The 16,207-nt window shown below is 45.3% G+C and overlaps 1 protein-coding gene across 3 annotated transcripts in view; it reads right to left on the bottom strand.

The window, feature by feature from the left end:
• TM6SF1 (transmembrane 6 superfamily member 1) overlaps positions 1-10,045 on the bottom strand; it is a 33,014-nt gene extending 22,969 nt beyond the window's left edge. Inside the window, exons 1-4 of one of the 3 annotated variants that reach the window (XM_050966666.1) lie at positions 9,359-10,045; positions 6,260-6,363; positions 4,571-4,668; positions 19-122 (exon numbers count right to left, since the gene is read on the bottom strand). In XM_050966666.1, coding sequence (XP_050822623.1) covers positions 19-122; positions 4,571-4,668; positions 6,260-6,363; positions 9,359-9,450 — 398 coding nt within the window. In that variant the 5' untranslated portion in view covers positions 9,451-10,045. The remainder of the gene's footprint in view (positions 1-18; positions 123-4,570; positions 4,669-6,259; positions 6,364-9,358) is intronic. The other 2 variants (XM_050966665.1, XM_050966664.1) reach the window with 2 other exon arrangements.
• Positions 10,046-16,207: the final 6,162 nt, after the last annotated feature.

Raw genomic sequence — 16,207 nt, 5'->3', positions numbered from 1 at the left:
AACATCAGACTGACTTACTCCCACGAAATAGCTGCCACCATTAAGAGATACATCAGGTAATGCGCAGAGCCATCCCAATAGCAGATCACATGGCCATATGCAGTGTTCAGATGAGGCTCACCCTAAAGAAAATGGATTTTAAAACAGTGCAATGGCAAAGGAGATTCAATAAACCTTAGAAGTGTATTAAGAATAGCAGGTAAACAGGCTGGAGTAAAGTGTCTGGTGTTCACTCAGTCTAGGAATTCATTTTTTTCTGGCTGCCAACTCTCATGTTAGCCTTTTTCCACTCATCCCGGACCTCACCCCGATAGCCATGAGTTTTCAAAGATAATGGCCAATGGCTCCGCAATCACATCCGTCAACTCCTTTAGCAACCTCGGATGCAGTGCATCTGGCCCCACGGACTTATGCTCGTTCAGCTTTTCTAAATAGTCCCGAACCACTTCTTTCTCCACAGAGGGCTGGTCACCTCTTCCCTATACTGTGCAGCCCAGTGCAGAATTCTGGGAGCTGACCTTGTTCGTGAAGACTGAGGCAAAAAAAGCATGAGTACATTAGCTTTTTCCACAACCTCTGTCACTAAGTTGCCTCCCTCATTCAGTAAGGGTCCCACACTTTCCCTGACCACCTTCTTGTTGCTAACATACCTGTAGAAACCCTTCTTGTTACTCTTAACATCCCTTGCTAGCTGCAACTCCAAGTGTGATTTGGGCTTCCTGATTTCACTCTTGCATGCCTGAGCAATATTTTTATACTTCTCTCTGGTCATCTGTACAATCTTCTACTTTTTGTAAGCTGCTTTTTTGTGTTTTAAGATCAGCAAGGGTTTCACTGTTAAGCCAGGCTGGTTGCCTGCCATATTTACTATTCTTTCTACACATGGGGATGATTTGTTCCTGCAACCTCAATAAGGATTCTTTAATATACAGCCAGCTCTCCTGGACTCCTTTAAAAAAGGGAAGGAGAAGGATCCGGGGAACTACAGGCCAGTCAGCCTCACCTCAGTCCCTGGAAAAATCATGGAGCCAGGTCCTCAAGGAATCAATTTTGAAGCACTCAGAGGAGAGGAAAGTGATCAGGAACAGTCAGCATTGATTCACCAAGGGCAAGTCATGCCTGACTAACCTAATTGCCTTCTATGATGAGATAACTGGCTCTGTGGATGAGGGGAAAGCAGTGGATGTGTTATTCCTTGACTTTAGCAAAGCTTTTGATACAGTCTCCCAGAGTATTCTTGCCAGCAAGTTAAAGTAGTATGGGCTGGATAAATGGACTATAAGGTGGATAGAAAGCTGAATGGATCGTTGGGCTCAACGGGTAGTGGTCAATGGCTCCGTGTCTAGTTGGCAGTTGGTATCAAGCAGAGTGCCCCAAGGGTCAGTCCTGGGGCCGGTTTTGTTCAATATCTTAATTAATGATCTGGAGCGGAGGTGGGCAAACTATGGCCTATGGGCCACATCCGGCCCGCAAAACCATCCTGCCTGGCCCCTGAGCTCCTGGTCTGGGAGGTTAGCCCCTGGCCCCTCCCCTGCTGTTCCCCCTTCCCCCGCAGCCTCAGCTCACCCGCTCCGCCACCAGTGCAATGCTCTGGGAGGCAGGGCAGTGAGTTCCTGGGACAGCGCAGCTGCAGAGCCAGGGCTAACCTCGTGCTCCAAGCTGCGTGGTGGTGGGGGCAGCGGCATGGCCCAGCTCCAGCTGGCTGGTGCGGCTGTAGTGCTGCCAGCCACTGGTGCTCCAGGCTGTGCGGTAAGGGGGCAGGGAGCAGGGGGCGTTGGATAGAGGGCAGGGGAGTTCGGGGTGGTGGTCAGGTGGTGGGGGTGTGGATAGGGGTCAGGGTAGGGGGAATAGGAGGTTGAATGGGGGCAAGGGTCCCAGGGGAGCAGTCAGGAAGGAGGGGGGGTGGATGGGGTAGGGATTCTGGGAGCAGTCAGGGGACAGGGAGAAGGGGTGGTTGGATGGGGCAGGAGTCCTGAGCGGGCCATCATGAATGAGACCAAGAGTTGGATGGGGCAGCGGAGGGCAGTCAGGGGCAGGGATCTGGGGGCAGTCAGGGGACAGGGAGCAGGAGGGTGTGGATGGGGCAGAGGTCCCGTGGGGGGAGGGGCAGATAGCAGGTGGGAGCCAGGCCATGACCTCCTCCCTCCCCTAGCTGGCCCTCCATACAATTTCTGAAACCCGATGCAGCCCTCAGGTCAAAAAGTTTGCCTGCCCCTGATCTGGAGGATGGCGTGGATTGCACCCTGAGCAAGTTTGCAATGACACTAAACTGGGAGGAGTGGTAGATACACTGGAGGGCAGGGATAGGATACAGAGGGACCTAGACAAATTAGAGGATTGGGCCAAAAGAAATCTGACGAGGTTCAGCAAGGACAAGTTCAGAGTCCTGCACTTAGGACGGAAGAATCCCATGCACTGCTACAGACTAGGGACTGAATGGCTAGGCAGCAGTTCTGCAGAAAAGGACCTAGAGGTAACAGTAGACGAGAAGCTGGATATGAGTCGACAGTGTGCCCTTGTTGCCAAGAAGGCTAACGGCATTTTGGGCTGTATAAGTAGGAGCATTGCCAGCAGATCGAGGGACATGATCATTCCCCTCTATCTGACTTTGGTGAGGCCTCATCTGGAGTACTGTGTCCAGTTTTGGGCCCCACACTACAAGAAGGATGTGGAAAAATTGGAAAGAGTCCAGCGGAGGGCAATAAAAATGATTAGGGGGCTGGAGCACATGACTTATGAGGAGAGGTTGAAGGAACTGGGATTGTTTAGTCCGCAGAAGAGAAGAATGAAGGAGGATTTGATAGCTGTTTTCAACTACCTGAAAGGGGTTCCAAAGGGGATGGATCTAGACTGTTCTCAGTGGTAGCAGATGACAGAACAAGGAGTAATGGTCTCAAGTTGCAGTGGGGGAGGTTTAGGTTGGATATTAGGAAAAACTTTTTCACTAGGAGGGTGGTGAAGCATTGGAATGGGTCACCTAGGGAGGTGGTGGAATCTCGTTCCTTAGAGGTTTCTAAGGTCAGGCTTGACAAAGCCCTGGCTGGGATGATTTAGTTGGGGATTAGGTCCTGCTTTGAGCAGGGGGTTGGACCAGATGACCTCCTGAGGTCCCTTCCCACCCTGATATTCTATAATTCTGTGTTTCAAGGCATCCATATCATTATCTGGGGTTAGGATGAAATAACTTCCATATCGACACACCCTTTAGAGCAGGGATCAGCAACTTTTGGAATGCAGCCCGCCAGGGAAATCTGCTGGCGGGCCAGGACTGTTTGTTTACCTGCCACATCCACAGGTTTGGACGATCACAGCTCCCACTGGCTGCAGTTTGCCACTCCACGCCAATGGGGGCTGCGGGAAGTGGCACAGGCCGAGGGATGTGCTGGCCACCACTTTCCACAGCTCCCATTGGTCTGGAACGGTGAACCGTGGCCAGTGGGAGCTGCGATCGGCTGAACCTGCAAACGCTGCAGGTAAACAAACCATCCTGGCTGGCCAGCAGATTTCCCTGATGGGCCGCGTGCCAAAGGTTGCTGATCCCAGCTTTAGAGCATAATATTGCAAAATTAGGTGCATTTCCGGGGGTGGAGGGTATGCCTTGCTCTTCAGTATTTGGGGACACTACTGAAACAGCAATCATCGGTCTGCAACGTTACGGGAAATTCCTGTTTCTAAAGAAAAAAAAAACGGTGTTCAAAAATCTGAAGTTATGACATATATATCAGTGATGAAATGTAAAGACTGTTTGATTTAATTCAGCAAAGAAACATTTAACAATCTAGAGACCCAATAATAGTGTTGAGCACATTAATGATGGTGATATTTAAGCTTATAGGGCCCAACTAATTTCTCTGAAGTCTATAGCGTCTTTTCAATTACACCAGTAAATGTTGGACCAGGCCCTCATTGTGCTATTTTTGGTGGACACAGATTCAGCAGGGAACAGATTCTGCTAACTTGATATCTGGCACTGTCAGGTTTTTCACTCTATTTTGGTTCCTTTTATTAAAAGGATTAAGCAAAAACACAAGATTCATTATTTTTCTTCTAGGATAAGCTTACAGGTTTTGTAATATTTCACTTTAACTCTCCATTAATGACTACTGAATTTCTATTGAGTTCTGCAGAAATGCATGCATTAACTAGTTCAGTAGAAATGTATGTATTAACTACACTAATGTCATAGAAGTCCACTATGAACAGTATTATTGCAACTAAATGAAATAATATGCTGGGTCTTGAAGTCAATGCAAGTTTTATCAGTGACTTTAATGAGAGTAAAATCAAACCCAAGAAGATTCTTTTGGACACATTAAGTACTCTTATTTATATTATTAAGAGAAAAGCCAAATTGCAGTGGTAAATATATATCATAGCCTATATGAAAACGAATAAATTACAGTATCTTCCTCTTCAATGTCCAAGGCATATGAAATAAATTATAATACTGAACTTCATATCCCGTTAACTTTCTAATGGCTCTTTTCTGCCAGGGGTATTTTTATAATAAAGATATTATTCAGTCATCAATAGTAAAGATTTTAAATTCATAAACTAAATGATTGTTTACCTCTTTCAAGTAGTAGGTCATGAATCCATCAATAATTCCATCCTGTTCAAGTCCTATTATAAGGTTCACTACACTGGTAAAAGCAAATACGGCATAAACTGCAATAATATGAAAAGAAAAAAAAGAAATTACTGTATATAAAAAGACTTGCAAATCAAAGGCTGTCAATATATAATCTGAAATATTAAACTGTTAAGAGATTAACATCTAACTAGGGGGAGATTTATCTGTTGTGAGGAAAACATTCAGACAGATATCTAAAGGACAATATAACTTGTTACCCAGCAATACCTAGTTTAAATATTTTAAGATACCAATATTTTACCACAATGTATACTCTTCAAGATAGCTACACTTAATGACATGTACTCCATACATCCACACGAATAGCTCCTACTGACCTCCGTGAGTGATCGGCATCCCATGAAGAGGACTGGGCAGCCCTTAGAAACTATCATATAATGTAGACAGCCTCAGTTGCAAACATCTGATCTTCCTTGAGGAAAACTGAACATTCCAGTTATACTCAAGAAAGAAGGGGAGGGGCTGGCAGAAAAAGGAAGGAAAATGTGACTTGCCCTTTCTGGGGTGGAGCAGGGTGAACCTGTTTTGCCATCATGAGCCATGACCACGTAGGAAATCTAGTCTGCAAGGTGCTCAGTGACTCCATAGGGAGTATCTTTTATGAACTGAGAGTCGTCAGCAGCACAGAACATATGCAGCACCTTGGAGGATAAAAGTGTAAGGGTATCGGATGAGTAGCAGAGGGTGAAAATATGCAGTAGGTCTGGGCTATGGGCTCTGCCTGCAAAGGTGTGGAGGGGTCTAGGGCTGGAGCTTGAGGCAGCTAAATGAGCCAGTAGTTTTTCCTGTAGGTTACCATATGGTGCTCCAGTATATAAGATTTCACTTAAAAAACAATTACATCTCCCCAGCCTTGTGGTTGTGACAATAACCTTCAAATATGAAAAGAGTGTATGGATGCCAAGGTGCTTGTCTGAGTCTCTGGACAGCCTAAAACGATAGCACTGAGAGGTGAGAACAACCTCGTTCATCACACTTTGGTGTTAACACTGAAGCCTAGTGATGGTTATTAGATATTATTAGTTGAATACTTATTGTGCAAGAATGAAAAGAGATGATCAAATTATGATAATCTGTATCATCGAGGGGCAGCCAACCCTATGGAGCCCAATGGGGAATCCAAACCCCACTGCAGGAGCACAAACCCCAAAGAAGCCCACTAAGCCCAGTAGGAGAATGGATCCCAGTGAGGAGGAGCCAGGCCTGACATGTTCAATAAGGTCCACTGTGTCGCCTGAGCTCCACCAAGGGGGAACAAAACTGAATGGGCCCAGCAGAGCATATTTTTAACCTTTCTACAGTCCACTGTGAGTATCTCATTTTGGCTTTCAAGTGGTGGAGCTGGTTTGTTGGCAGAGGCTGAAGATTAGCACTACCTTTCCCCTCACCCTCTATTTCAACCCCTGCTGAGCTCATTCAACTTCCAGTTGAAGTTGAAATCCACTTAGCACCCTACATCATCGGGCCCAAAGTCATTAAGAGGTTAAAAGCATGTTACCCTTCTATAGACACAAATGGTAACAGCCATAAAATATGTCCACGTGAGATATAACTTTCAAACCAATGAATAAATACTTAATTAGCTTTGATTATACTAATACATACCATAAAAAAGTGGGTCTTTTGGAGGTTTTCTTTTGACCAGAGTACGGGCTACTAGAGCAACGAAAATCAGAATCAGGGATCCAACTGCTACAATTGCCCAGGAACTGAAATTATTTAAAAAAATAAGGAATTAAAAACAAGCAGCCATGTGCCCCCTTCAACTCTGCAGTTTTGCTTATCAGCTAACCTCAAAAAGATCACTTTTCAAAAGCAAAAGAATACTCCCTTAATCTTAAATTAAATGCAAATACTAATGAAAAATTTTGCTTTTTAAAATCCTTGCAGAGTTTACATTATATGTTTTTACTGTTTTTCAGACCTTCCATGCCTGCTTGTTACATGTGATCATCTATAAAAAGCAAATACTAAAATAGCTTGATAAACAACTAGCCCAGAAAGCTAGATTGTCAGACTAAATTCAGTTTCCATGCTGACATTAGCAAAAACTAGGACAAATAGCTGTGAAAGTCATATATGCATAGATTTTTAGGTCAGAAAGGATCATTATGAACATGCCAGAAAAAAGTACCTATCTGTGATAGGACATGTTTGCAAAGTAAAATTACAAAAAAACAAATTGATCGGCTAGCCCAGAACTAGGGGTAGCATAGTGCCGTGCTCCATGATAGCTCTGGGTTCAATTTCTGGCCTCCCTCTCCCAGGCCCTAGATTGCCAGGGATAGGAAATGCTATAGAAGTGTTCTCAGGCTCTGGAGAGAAGTGCTAGTGTGACTCATTGTGAATGCTTTACTAATAGAGTTGATGGGTTCCGCAGGGAGGACCTCCTTTTCCATAAGGATGGGGGCCATAATACAAGGCCTGGAGGATGCATGTTTGAGGGTGTGTAAAGTGCTGGTGGGAAAATGATGGAAATACTCAAGGCGCAGAGAGAAAGGAGGAAAACATTAGCTTCCCCAAGAAAAAAATATTTCAATAGAATTCATTTAAAATCTATTCACATCTCTAGATTGGCAAATTGTGCTAAATTCACTTTAGGACAGATTCTTGAGATCAACCTATCCCCTTTGCGCTTATATACAAAATAATATGGGGAGAATTCAGTAAACCATAAGGTTTTTCAAAAAACGTATTTTGAATATTGGAGACATCAGGATATGGTTTCAGAAGATACACTAGTTACAAGTCTGATTTTTCTCCTCAAGAAAATACATTAGTTATATTTAAACAATATGAAAACTGACATTAAAAATTGTTTTACATTTCAGATTTGATCCTTCAATCTTAATTCTGCTATTCAGCCTTAGTGGATCTTGCATTAGACCTATTTACTGAGTAAAGGTTGAAGGATTGAGTACTTCAATTATATAAAATGCAGACTTCCTGCACAATGGTGTGTACCTACAGAAAGAAATATTGGCAATGAATCAAACATGCACTAACTTTTTAGAAATCTGCCCACTGAATATTACAAAAACCTCTGAAGTATCTGGATCCTTCCAACCCAAACCAGCAACACAGTCTATTACATGCACTGACTTTTTGAAAAACTTTTACGCAGTGGAGCATACAGACATATCTGATGCTAACTGGGTCCCTACACTCCTTTAGTCCTGAAGTTTCTTAGGAAAGAGACTCTTAAGATCCTTTTCTACATTTTAAATCAAAAGTTTATCTCAAGTTTTTGCAGAACTTTGTAGAACAGTGGAAAGTCTTCTGGGACCTCTTGTTGGGCACAGTTGAGGAAACTCTCCCTTGGATGATGAGATACAGAAAAATGGAAACTACTCCAGTGCAGTAAGACTTAGGACCTGATTCTTCACCCACTAATGTGAATAGCAAAACCCTTAACTGACTTCTGTGGGGGCATGATGGTGACCGTAGGCTCTGATGACTCTGGAACTGACTATGAATGGTATGGTGACTTCCACAGTTTTGAAAGGGAAAACCCTGAAGGATTTTTGTGGCTGGGCACAAAAACCCATTAAGAACTTATCCAGGCTGGCTTTGGATCTGCAGTTTCCAAAGGGAATTTCACCCAAGATCTCTCCTCCACCCCTTCCCACAGCCACAGTGCTGATACCTGAGAACTTGATATAGGATTTCTATGTCCTCCCATGCCTCTTGTTTAATCTTACTGCATTACCTGATGTCAGGTTTCAGAGTGGTAGCCGGTGTTAGTCTGTATCAGCAAAAACAACGAGGAATCCTTGTGGCACCTTAGAGACTAACATTTATTTGGGCATAAGCTTTCACGCCAGTTCTGCAGTTTCAACAAAAAAACTTCAAAAACAGACTCCAACCTGAAACTGCAGAACTAGAATTAATTTGCAAACTGGACACCATCAGTTTAGGAGTGGTTGGGTCATTACAAACCCTAAGCCTAAATTCCTCAATCCTAGTTTTCCCCTACTGTTACTCACACCTTCTTGTCAACTGGCTGAAATGGGCCACTCTCTTACCACTTCAAAAGTTATTTTTTCTCCCTTGATATCCTGCTATTAAATGAATTGTCTGGTTAGACTGACCTCACACTTGGTAAGGCAACTCCCATCTTTTCCTGTATTTATACCTGCTCCTGTATTCGCCGCTCCATGCATCTGATTAAATGGGTTCTAGCCCATGAAAGTTTATGCCCCAATAAATGTGTTAGTCTCTAACGTGCCACAAGGGCTCCCCCTTGTTTTTGTTTTACCTGAGCTATTCTGCCCCAGCAGAGGACAACTTCTTGCTCCACCAGCCCAGCCCTGCGCCAGGGCCTCAGCGTTCAGCTCCTCAGGCCCAAACCCAGATCCCAGCTCTTAGCCTTTTGCACCCATTTCCCGCCTAAATCACTTCTCCTGGTCCCAGCTTAACCCCACCCCCACCCTCAAGCTCTCAGCCTCCAACTCTCCTGGACTCAGCTCCCCCACCCAGCCCGCGGCCTCAGCTCCCAGCCCCGGCGGCCTCGCCCGCCCGCTCCCTTGGCGCTGGCTATTGTTGTACCTCTCGGGTCCACATTTGTCCTTTCCATGCCCAGCTGCTAAAAATACGCCGCGCAGCGAGCAGCCTGGCTGGGAGCGCGCCCCGCCCGGCCCCCCGGGCGCTCGGCTCCCACTCCCAGCCCAGCCCGGGCGCGCGGGATCCCGCTCTGGGACTCACCTGCTGCTGGCGGCTAAGACGTTGAAGAGGTAAGTGACGGGGATGGCGGTGAGGGACAGGACGAAGACCCCGGTGGCAGCCGAGGCGCTCATCCCAGCAGCGGCTCCGCTCACAGGGCGCTTCGCATGGTCGGAGACAATGGCCCAGCTCCGCGGTCCCCGCCCGAGCGCCGCTCTCTGCCCCTTAGACCTGCCCTCGGCGGCCGCGGCTCAGCCCGGCTGCCCCGCTCATCGCCCGCTGCTCGTGGGCAAAAGCCCCCGTCGCTGGCAGGCTGCGCGCCGCAAAGGTTAACGCCGCCCGCCGCGCCAGAAACCGGAGCCCCCCGTTGTTCTTCCAGCAGCAGTGACGGGACTGACAACTGCGGCTGCCTCGCTTCATTCCACAGCCGCCCGGGACTCTCCCTCCGCCCGCAGCCAGCGGCATGAGAGCTATTGTGACCTGGCTGGCACGAGCGAGCCAAGAGCCATCGTCACCCCTGGCCTGCTGCACATGGCCCCGTGCGGCAGGGAGGCCGGGCCCTGGGGGACGCCTGGAAAAGTCACTGATCTTTATCGTCCCGGGCCAGCTGCCCTTGCAAACTACTGCTCAATGCACTGGAGCAAGGAGTCCCCAACGCGAAAGTGAGTGTGCAAGGCAGTTGTTCCAGCTGTAGTGGTTAAAGAGACGGAACACAGCCCACTTCCCCTTTCTCCCCATGTTTGTAACAATAGGTATAGAAATCCGTTCACGTTCTTCATTTTTGTTTAACAAAATGTGAGTAAAACAAGACTTGGGCTTGGACTTCAGCAGTGAGATACAATTCTTCTTGTGCTGCACTGAATACAGGAAACTCACAAGCAAGCTCTGACTGGACTAGAAACAAAGTGAAAGCGGCCTGCCTGTTTTCTTCCAGCAAGTTGAGTGAAGCACACAAAGTCAAAGGGACTAGGCAATTATTGAAAGGCAGCATATTTAAAACTGGTAAGGAATATTCTGTCCACGGGACATTTAGCCTGTGGAACTCATTGCCACTAGAAGTCATTGAGGCCAAGAGCTTAGCAGGATTCAAGAAAGGATCATGGGAAGGTTGTATCAGTTATAACCAGAGTTATAATAACTAGGATAAAAAAACCAAAATTCTTGGGGGGGGGGGTGTTTGTTTTGAAGAGATCTATAGATCCTCGTATTTCAGGATATATGGCAATTGCTAGTAATGGCATAAGGAGGAAACTTTTCCTGTGAGTAGGTTATTTCATAACTGTATCATACAGGATTTTCTGCATTTTCCTCTGAAGCAGCCATGTTGATGAGAGGATACTTGACTAGATTGGCTACTGGTCTGATCCAGTCTGGCAATTCCTGTGTTCAACAAATGGCAAGAATGGTGAAAAGTAAATGGGAGTTCTAAAATTCTTTTTAGCAAACAACCAAGGTAAAGGGTGGGTCATAATGTATATAGCAAATTAACTGTTAAAGGGAAAATATTATTGCCTAAGGTCCCTCACCAAAAGTTCTTAACCAAAGTAAGCAGTCTTGGGATAAGAGGCAAGGTCTTGTCATGGATCAGTAACTGGTTAAAAGAAAGGAAACGAAGGGTAGAAATACATGGTCAGTTTTTACAGTGGAGAGAGGGGGATCCACCAAGGATTTGTACTGGGACCAGTGCTGTTCAACGTAGTCATAAATTATCTAGAAAAAGGGATAAGGTATCAAAGTTTGCAGACGATACAAAATTACTAAAGACAGTTAAGTCCAACTCTGTCTGTGAAGAGTTACAACGGGATCTCACAAAAGCTGATGACTGGGCAACAAAGTGGCACTTGAATTTCAGTGTTGATAAAGGCAAAGTAATGCGCATTTGAAAACATAATCCCAACTATGCATACAATATGATGGGGTCTAAATTAGCTGTTACCACTCAAGAAAGAGATTTTGGAGTCATCGTGGTTAATTCTCTGAAAACATCTGCTCAATGTGCAGTGGCTGTCCAAAAAGTTAGCAGAATATTAGGAACCATTAAGAAAAGGATAGAAAATAAGACATTAAATATCATAATACCATTATATAAATCAATGGTATGCCCACACCTTTGAAAACTGTGTGCAGTTCTGGTAACCACATCTCAAGAAAGACTTATTAGAATGGGAAAAAGTAGAGAGCAGGGCAACAAAAATGATTAGGGTTATGCAACAGCTTTCATATGAGGAGTGATTAAAAAGATTGGAAGTGTTCAGTTTGGAAGAGAGTACTAAAGGGGGATATGATAGAGGTCTATAAAATCATAAATGGTGTGGAGAAAGTGAATAAGAAAGTTATTTACCCCTTCACAAAACACAAGAACGAAGGGTCATCCAATGAAATTAATAGGCAGCAGGTTTAAAACAAACATAAGTACTTCACACAATGCAAAATCAACCTGGGAAGTCATTGCCAGGGGATGTTGTGAAGTCTGAAAATATAACTGGTTTCAGAAAAAGAATTAGATATGTTCATGGAAGATAGGTCCATCAATGGCAATTAGCCAAGAGCGTCAGGGATGTGACTGCATGCTCTGGGTGTCTTTAAACCTATGATTGCCAGAAGCTGGGACTAGACAACAAGGGAACAGATCATGCGATAACTGCCCTATCCCGTTCATTTCCTCTGAAGCAACTGGCATTGGCCACTGTCAGAAGACAGGATACTGGGATAGATGCACCATTGGTCTGACCCAGTATGCCCATTCTTATGTTCTTAAGCTGTTGACCATTTAGAGCCAGAGAAGGATAGATTTTGTGGGTCAGAAGAATTTCTTTGGCTTTCATCATCATGTACAAATAAATCACTTTACAGCTTTTTTTATTTTAAATTGTGTGACTTTTGGCTAGAGCCAGATTCAGTGCAGGCAAGAGTTCCCATCACTGCTCTGCCAAGGCATCTTAATACTGTCATGCAACACCCCGTGCTGTTCCAGCCCTCTTCCAATCCTTGAGCAGAAAGTCCCAATCATGGCAAACAGTGTGGTGAGCAAATATCCACTTAAGAGTAGGAAGCAGTTTCACTGCCTGTCTACCTAGTACAGGGGGTGCAAACTTCTAGGCCCGAGGGCCACATTTGGGTATGAAAATTGTATGGTGGGCCATGAATGCTCACAAAATTGGGGGTAGGGATGCAGGGGGGGAAGGTGAGGGCTGGGGGTACAGGAGGATGCTTCGGGCTGGGACTGAGGGGTTTGGCAGGAGGTAGGGAGATCAGGGCTGGGGCAAGGGATTCAGGTGCAGGAGGGGGTCGGGGTGCAGGCTCCAGGTGGTGCTTATCTCAAGCAGCTCCCAGAAGCAGCGGCACGTCCCCCCGTCCGGCTTCTACGAGGAGGTGCAGCTGTGTGCACTGCCCTGTCCAGAGGCGCCACCCTTGCCGCTCTCATGGGCCACAGTTCCCGGCCAATGGGAGCTGCAGCAGGGGCAGCATACAGAGCCCCTTGGCTGCCCCTACGTGTAGGAGCTGGAGGGAGGACATGCTGCTGCTTCTGGGAGCTGTGCAGAGTGGGGCAAGTCCCTGACCCTACTCCCTGGCAGGAACCTGAGGGCTGGATTAAAACATCTGGAGGGCCGGATGCAGCCCCCAGGCCGTAGTTTGCCCACCCCTGGTCTAGTAGCAGAAAATCCACCTGCAGTGTGGCTGCAGTAACCCAGACTGGACACAGCTCCACTCAATACAGTTACAGCAGGGCTGCCCAGGGAAACAGGATCCAGGAACCCAGGAGAGGCTCTGAATCAATACACCTTCCAAGGTTACCACTTCCAGCAGATCTCCTGTGACAGTACCTCTGCTTGTCTTCCCCGGAAAATCCTCCTTACCTATTATTACCTATTAGCGGTATTGGGGAACAGCAGGACTATAACTAAGTTTATGTGAGGTGAGAGTAGGCAGGCTCCAGTGAGGCTTTCTTCTTCTCCCCTACTATAATGGTGCTCACTTGTTCTGCATCATGGCCCATTTCATTCTCTTGCATGTACTGAACAATATGTTGAGCGGCTGCGAGGGACAGCAATGACCTAGTGTTAAACAGCTTCTTGTGACCCCAGGCAAGTCTTGTCCTCATTCCTGGCATTGTCTCCATCTCTGTTTCTCTTGGCATGTCTTCCAGCCAGTTTACTGGCTCCCAATTCCATCCTTTACTGTGCACATTTCACTCATCTTTCAGCCTTTCCCCTATATTCCCTGTCACTCCACAAGATGGTGACCATTACTATTAATTATTATTGGCCAATACTCAAAAATGTGCTCAGTATTATACACAAGCCCTGAGATGCTTGCAGTTTGTATAGTCAGAGAAGACAATTCAGCCACACCCTGGGTGAGATCAGGAAGGTTCTATCTAAAAGTAGGGTTTTTACATTTATATATGGGTGGATGGCAGCATTTTAGTGATCTGGATTAGTGTTTGTGGCCTTCACAGAAGACATGAGTTTTCACTTTGGATTTCAAAAAAGAGGGTGGATGCCTGGCACAGTGGGATAGGAAATAAACTCTAGGTGTAGAGGGGCAGCAGAGATGAATGCATGGAGATAAGAATAAGAGTGGTAGCCGTGTTAGTCTGTATCAGCAAAAACAATGAGGAGTCCTTGTAGCACCTTAGAGACTAACAAATTTATTGGGCATAAGCTTTTGTGGGCTACAACCCACTTCATCAGATGCATGGAGTGGAACATACAGTAGGGAGGTATAAATACACAGCATATGAAAAGATGAGAGTTGCCTTATCGAGTAGGGGGTCAGTGCTAATGAGCCAATTCAATTAAGGTGGAAGGAGATAAGAATGAAAGTGATGAAAGGAGTGGAGAACTGGGAATTCCATCCCTTCTCCTGTTATTGGGAACTCCAGCTGACTTCTCAACCGCCATCGAACCTACAGCTTCAGACATTCCACCTTGTCTCCAATTACAGGACCTGTTGCTATTGAGCTTTCCCCCTTTCCAGTACTGCATTCCTTCTACTATTAAAGGAGCTCTAGTTGTCATTTCCAATGGTCAAAGAACCTTCTGCCTCCAACATTCCATCCAGTCTCCTCTCAAAGGAGCCCCCAGATATCATGCCTAAAAGGCAGAGACCATTCATTGATGTCAACATCCCAGCCTTTCCTTTAGAGAGGCTTTCAAGGGTCATTCCCACTAGCCACTGAACCTTCTGATTCCAACATACCATCCCTTCCCAAAATGTCCTGCCTGCTTATTCAATCACAATAGAGAGAATACCATTCCCTGTATCCCCTGTTATATATGCTCCCACAACTCAATGGCATTGCATATACCCTGTATACTATTGCCTCTTCTTCTAACCACTTGTCTCATTCTGACAGCAATGTTGCCCCTCTGCCAAGCAGTAGCAGATGTCAAGAGTCTTGCAGGTTGATTTCTCGGTACAGGAGAAATCAATGACATAGAGTTTGGGTATAGGCCAAGTGTAATTAGCTTTATTTACACTATATGCACTAATCCTGGAACAGAGATATTGGCAATCCTTTCTTTTACACCACTGACCATCTCTCAGGGAGCACTTTGCCTCAAGACTTGGCTTTAATCAGAGACCAAGGCAGAAAGCAATTACTTTTTTGCCACTCACTCAGCAGACTCTGCCCAGAACCTTGTATACTCCCAAACTAACACAGCCACCCGCATTTCTTCCAAGACTTAAGAACTTGCTTGCACATGAAGAAAGCAAACTTTGAAGACTATGTGTAACAGTGCCACCTGGTGACACGTGCAATAATAATATTATGTAAAGGAAGGTAGGTTTACAGTACATGTAGCAGTCTAACTAGTAATCAAAATATTATATGTGTGCAGTGTTGGTGAGTTATTGTTGCCATGAGAATTGTAATCTTTCCATTTCTTGTCACTTATGCATTAAATTTGTCATTTTAATGTTGCAGAATCATATTTAATTAATAAATAGGAACTTTATCACTCAGCAGTGGGAATGCCACCACTTCTGGATGCTACACAATAACTTTGACTTTGCACATCAATGCTGCACAATAGCGTGTGTGTGGCAGGAGGGGAGGAAATTATCTCAGTATTTGGCCCTTTGTTGATCATGAAAGCAAGCAGGTGAAAAAATGCAGATGATAAGAGTAAGCAAAGTGATTCATAAGCTTCCCTACATACCTCACTGCAGACCTATAACTGTCCTGAATCCAACCTATTCCACTGTTGAAGCTCTTGTGAGTAGGGACCATACATTGCACCAAATCATGCTATGTTGTAAATCCTGTCCAATATGGAGCACCAGTTTTTAGCGAGGCAATGTGACATTGCACAGAGAGTCAGGAAACCTGAGTTCTGTTCCCAGCTCTGCCAATGTCCTACTGTGGACCTTTGGGTACCTCACTTCACTTGTCTGTGCATCTATTTTGCTTGTCTTTTAGATTGTAAACTCTTTGGGACATGGACTGTCTCTGTGCTAGGCACTATGCAAACACCTACCATAAATCTCAAGGCCCTGATTTTGGTAATGGCATCTAGGTGCGACTATAATGTAAATAACAACAGGATGGTGTTTTTGTGATTTGGACAAATGGGGCTAAAAATCCAGACTCTAAACTTATTTTCACTTGTAATCAGTCAAGCATTTGATCCTAAGACTTCAGAGGTGTTGTGAAAGGCCATTAGCTCACTGTAACATGTAGTGCACAATGTGAACCAAAAGACATCTCATAAATCGATGACTTCCAAGAATCCACCATCATATTCCGGGGTATGCCTGAAACGCCAACAGTAGTGAGTAACTAGCAGCAGAAAACATAGATGAAAGCTCATGATTTACTCAGAGACAGCCTATGCAAGACTGTCTTTTGCTGGATCCATGCATTAGAGGCCAACATTTGATCTC

The sequence above is a fragment of the Gopherus flavomarginatus genome, chromosome 9 (genome assembly GCF_025201925.1).
Source record: "Gopherus flavomarginatus isolate rGopFla2 chromosome 9, rGopFla2.mat.asm, whole genome shotgun sequence".
NCBI classification, from domain to species: Eukaryota; Metazoa; Chordata; order Testudines; family Testudinidae; genus Gopherus; species Gopherus flavomarginatus.
The sequence above is the reverse complement of the archived record's forward strand: the minus strand, read 5'-3'. Positions and strand labels throughout refer to the sequence as shown.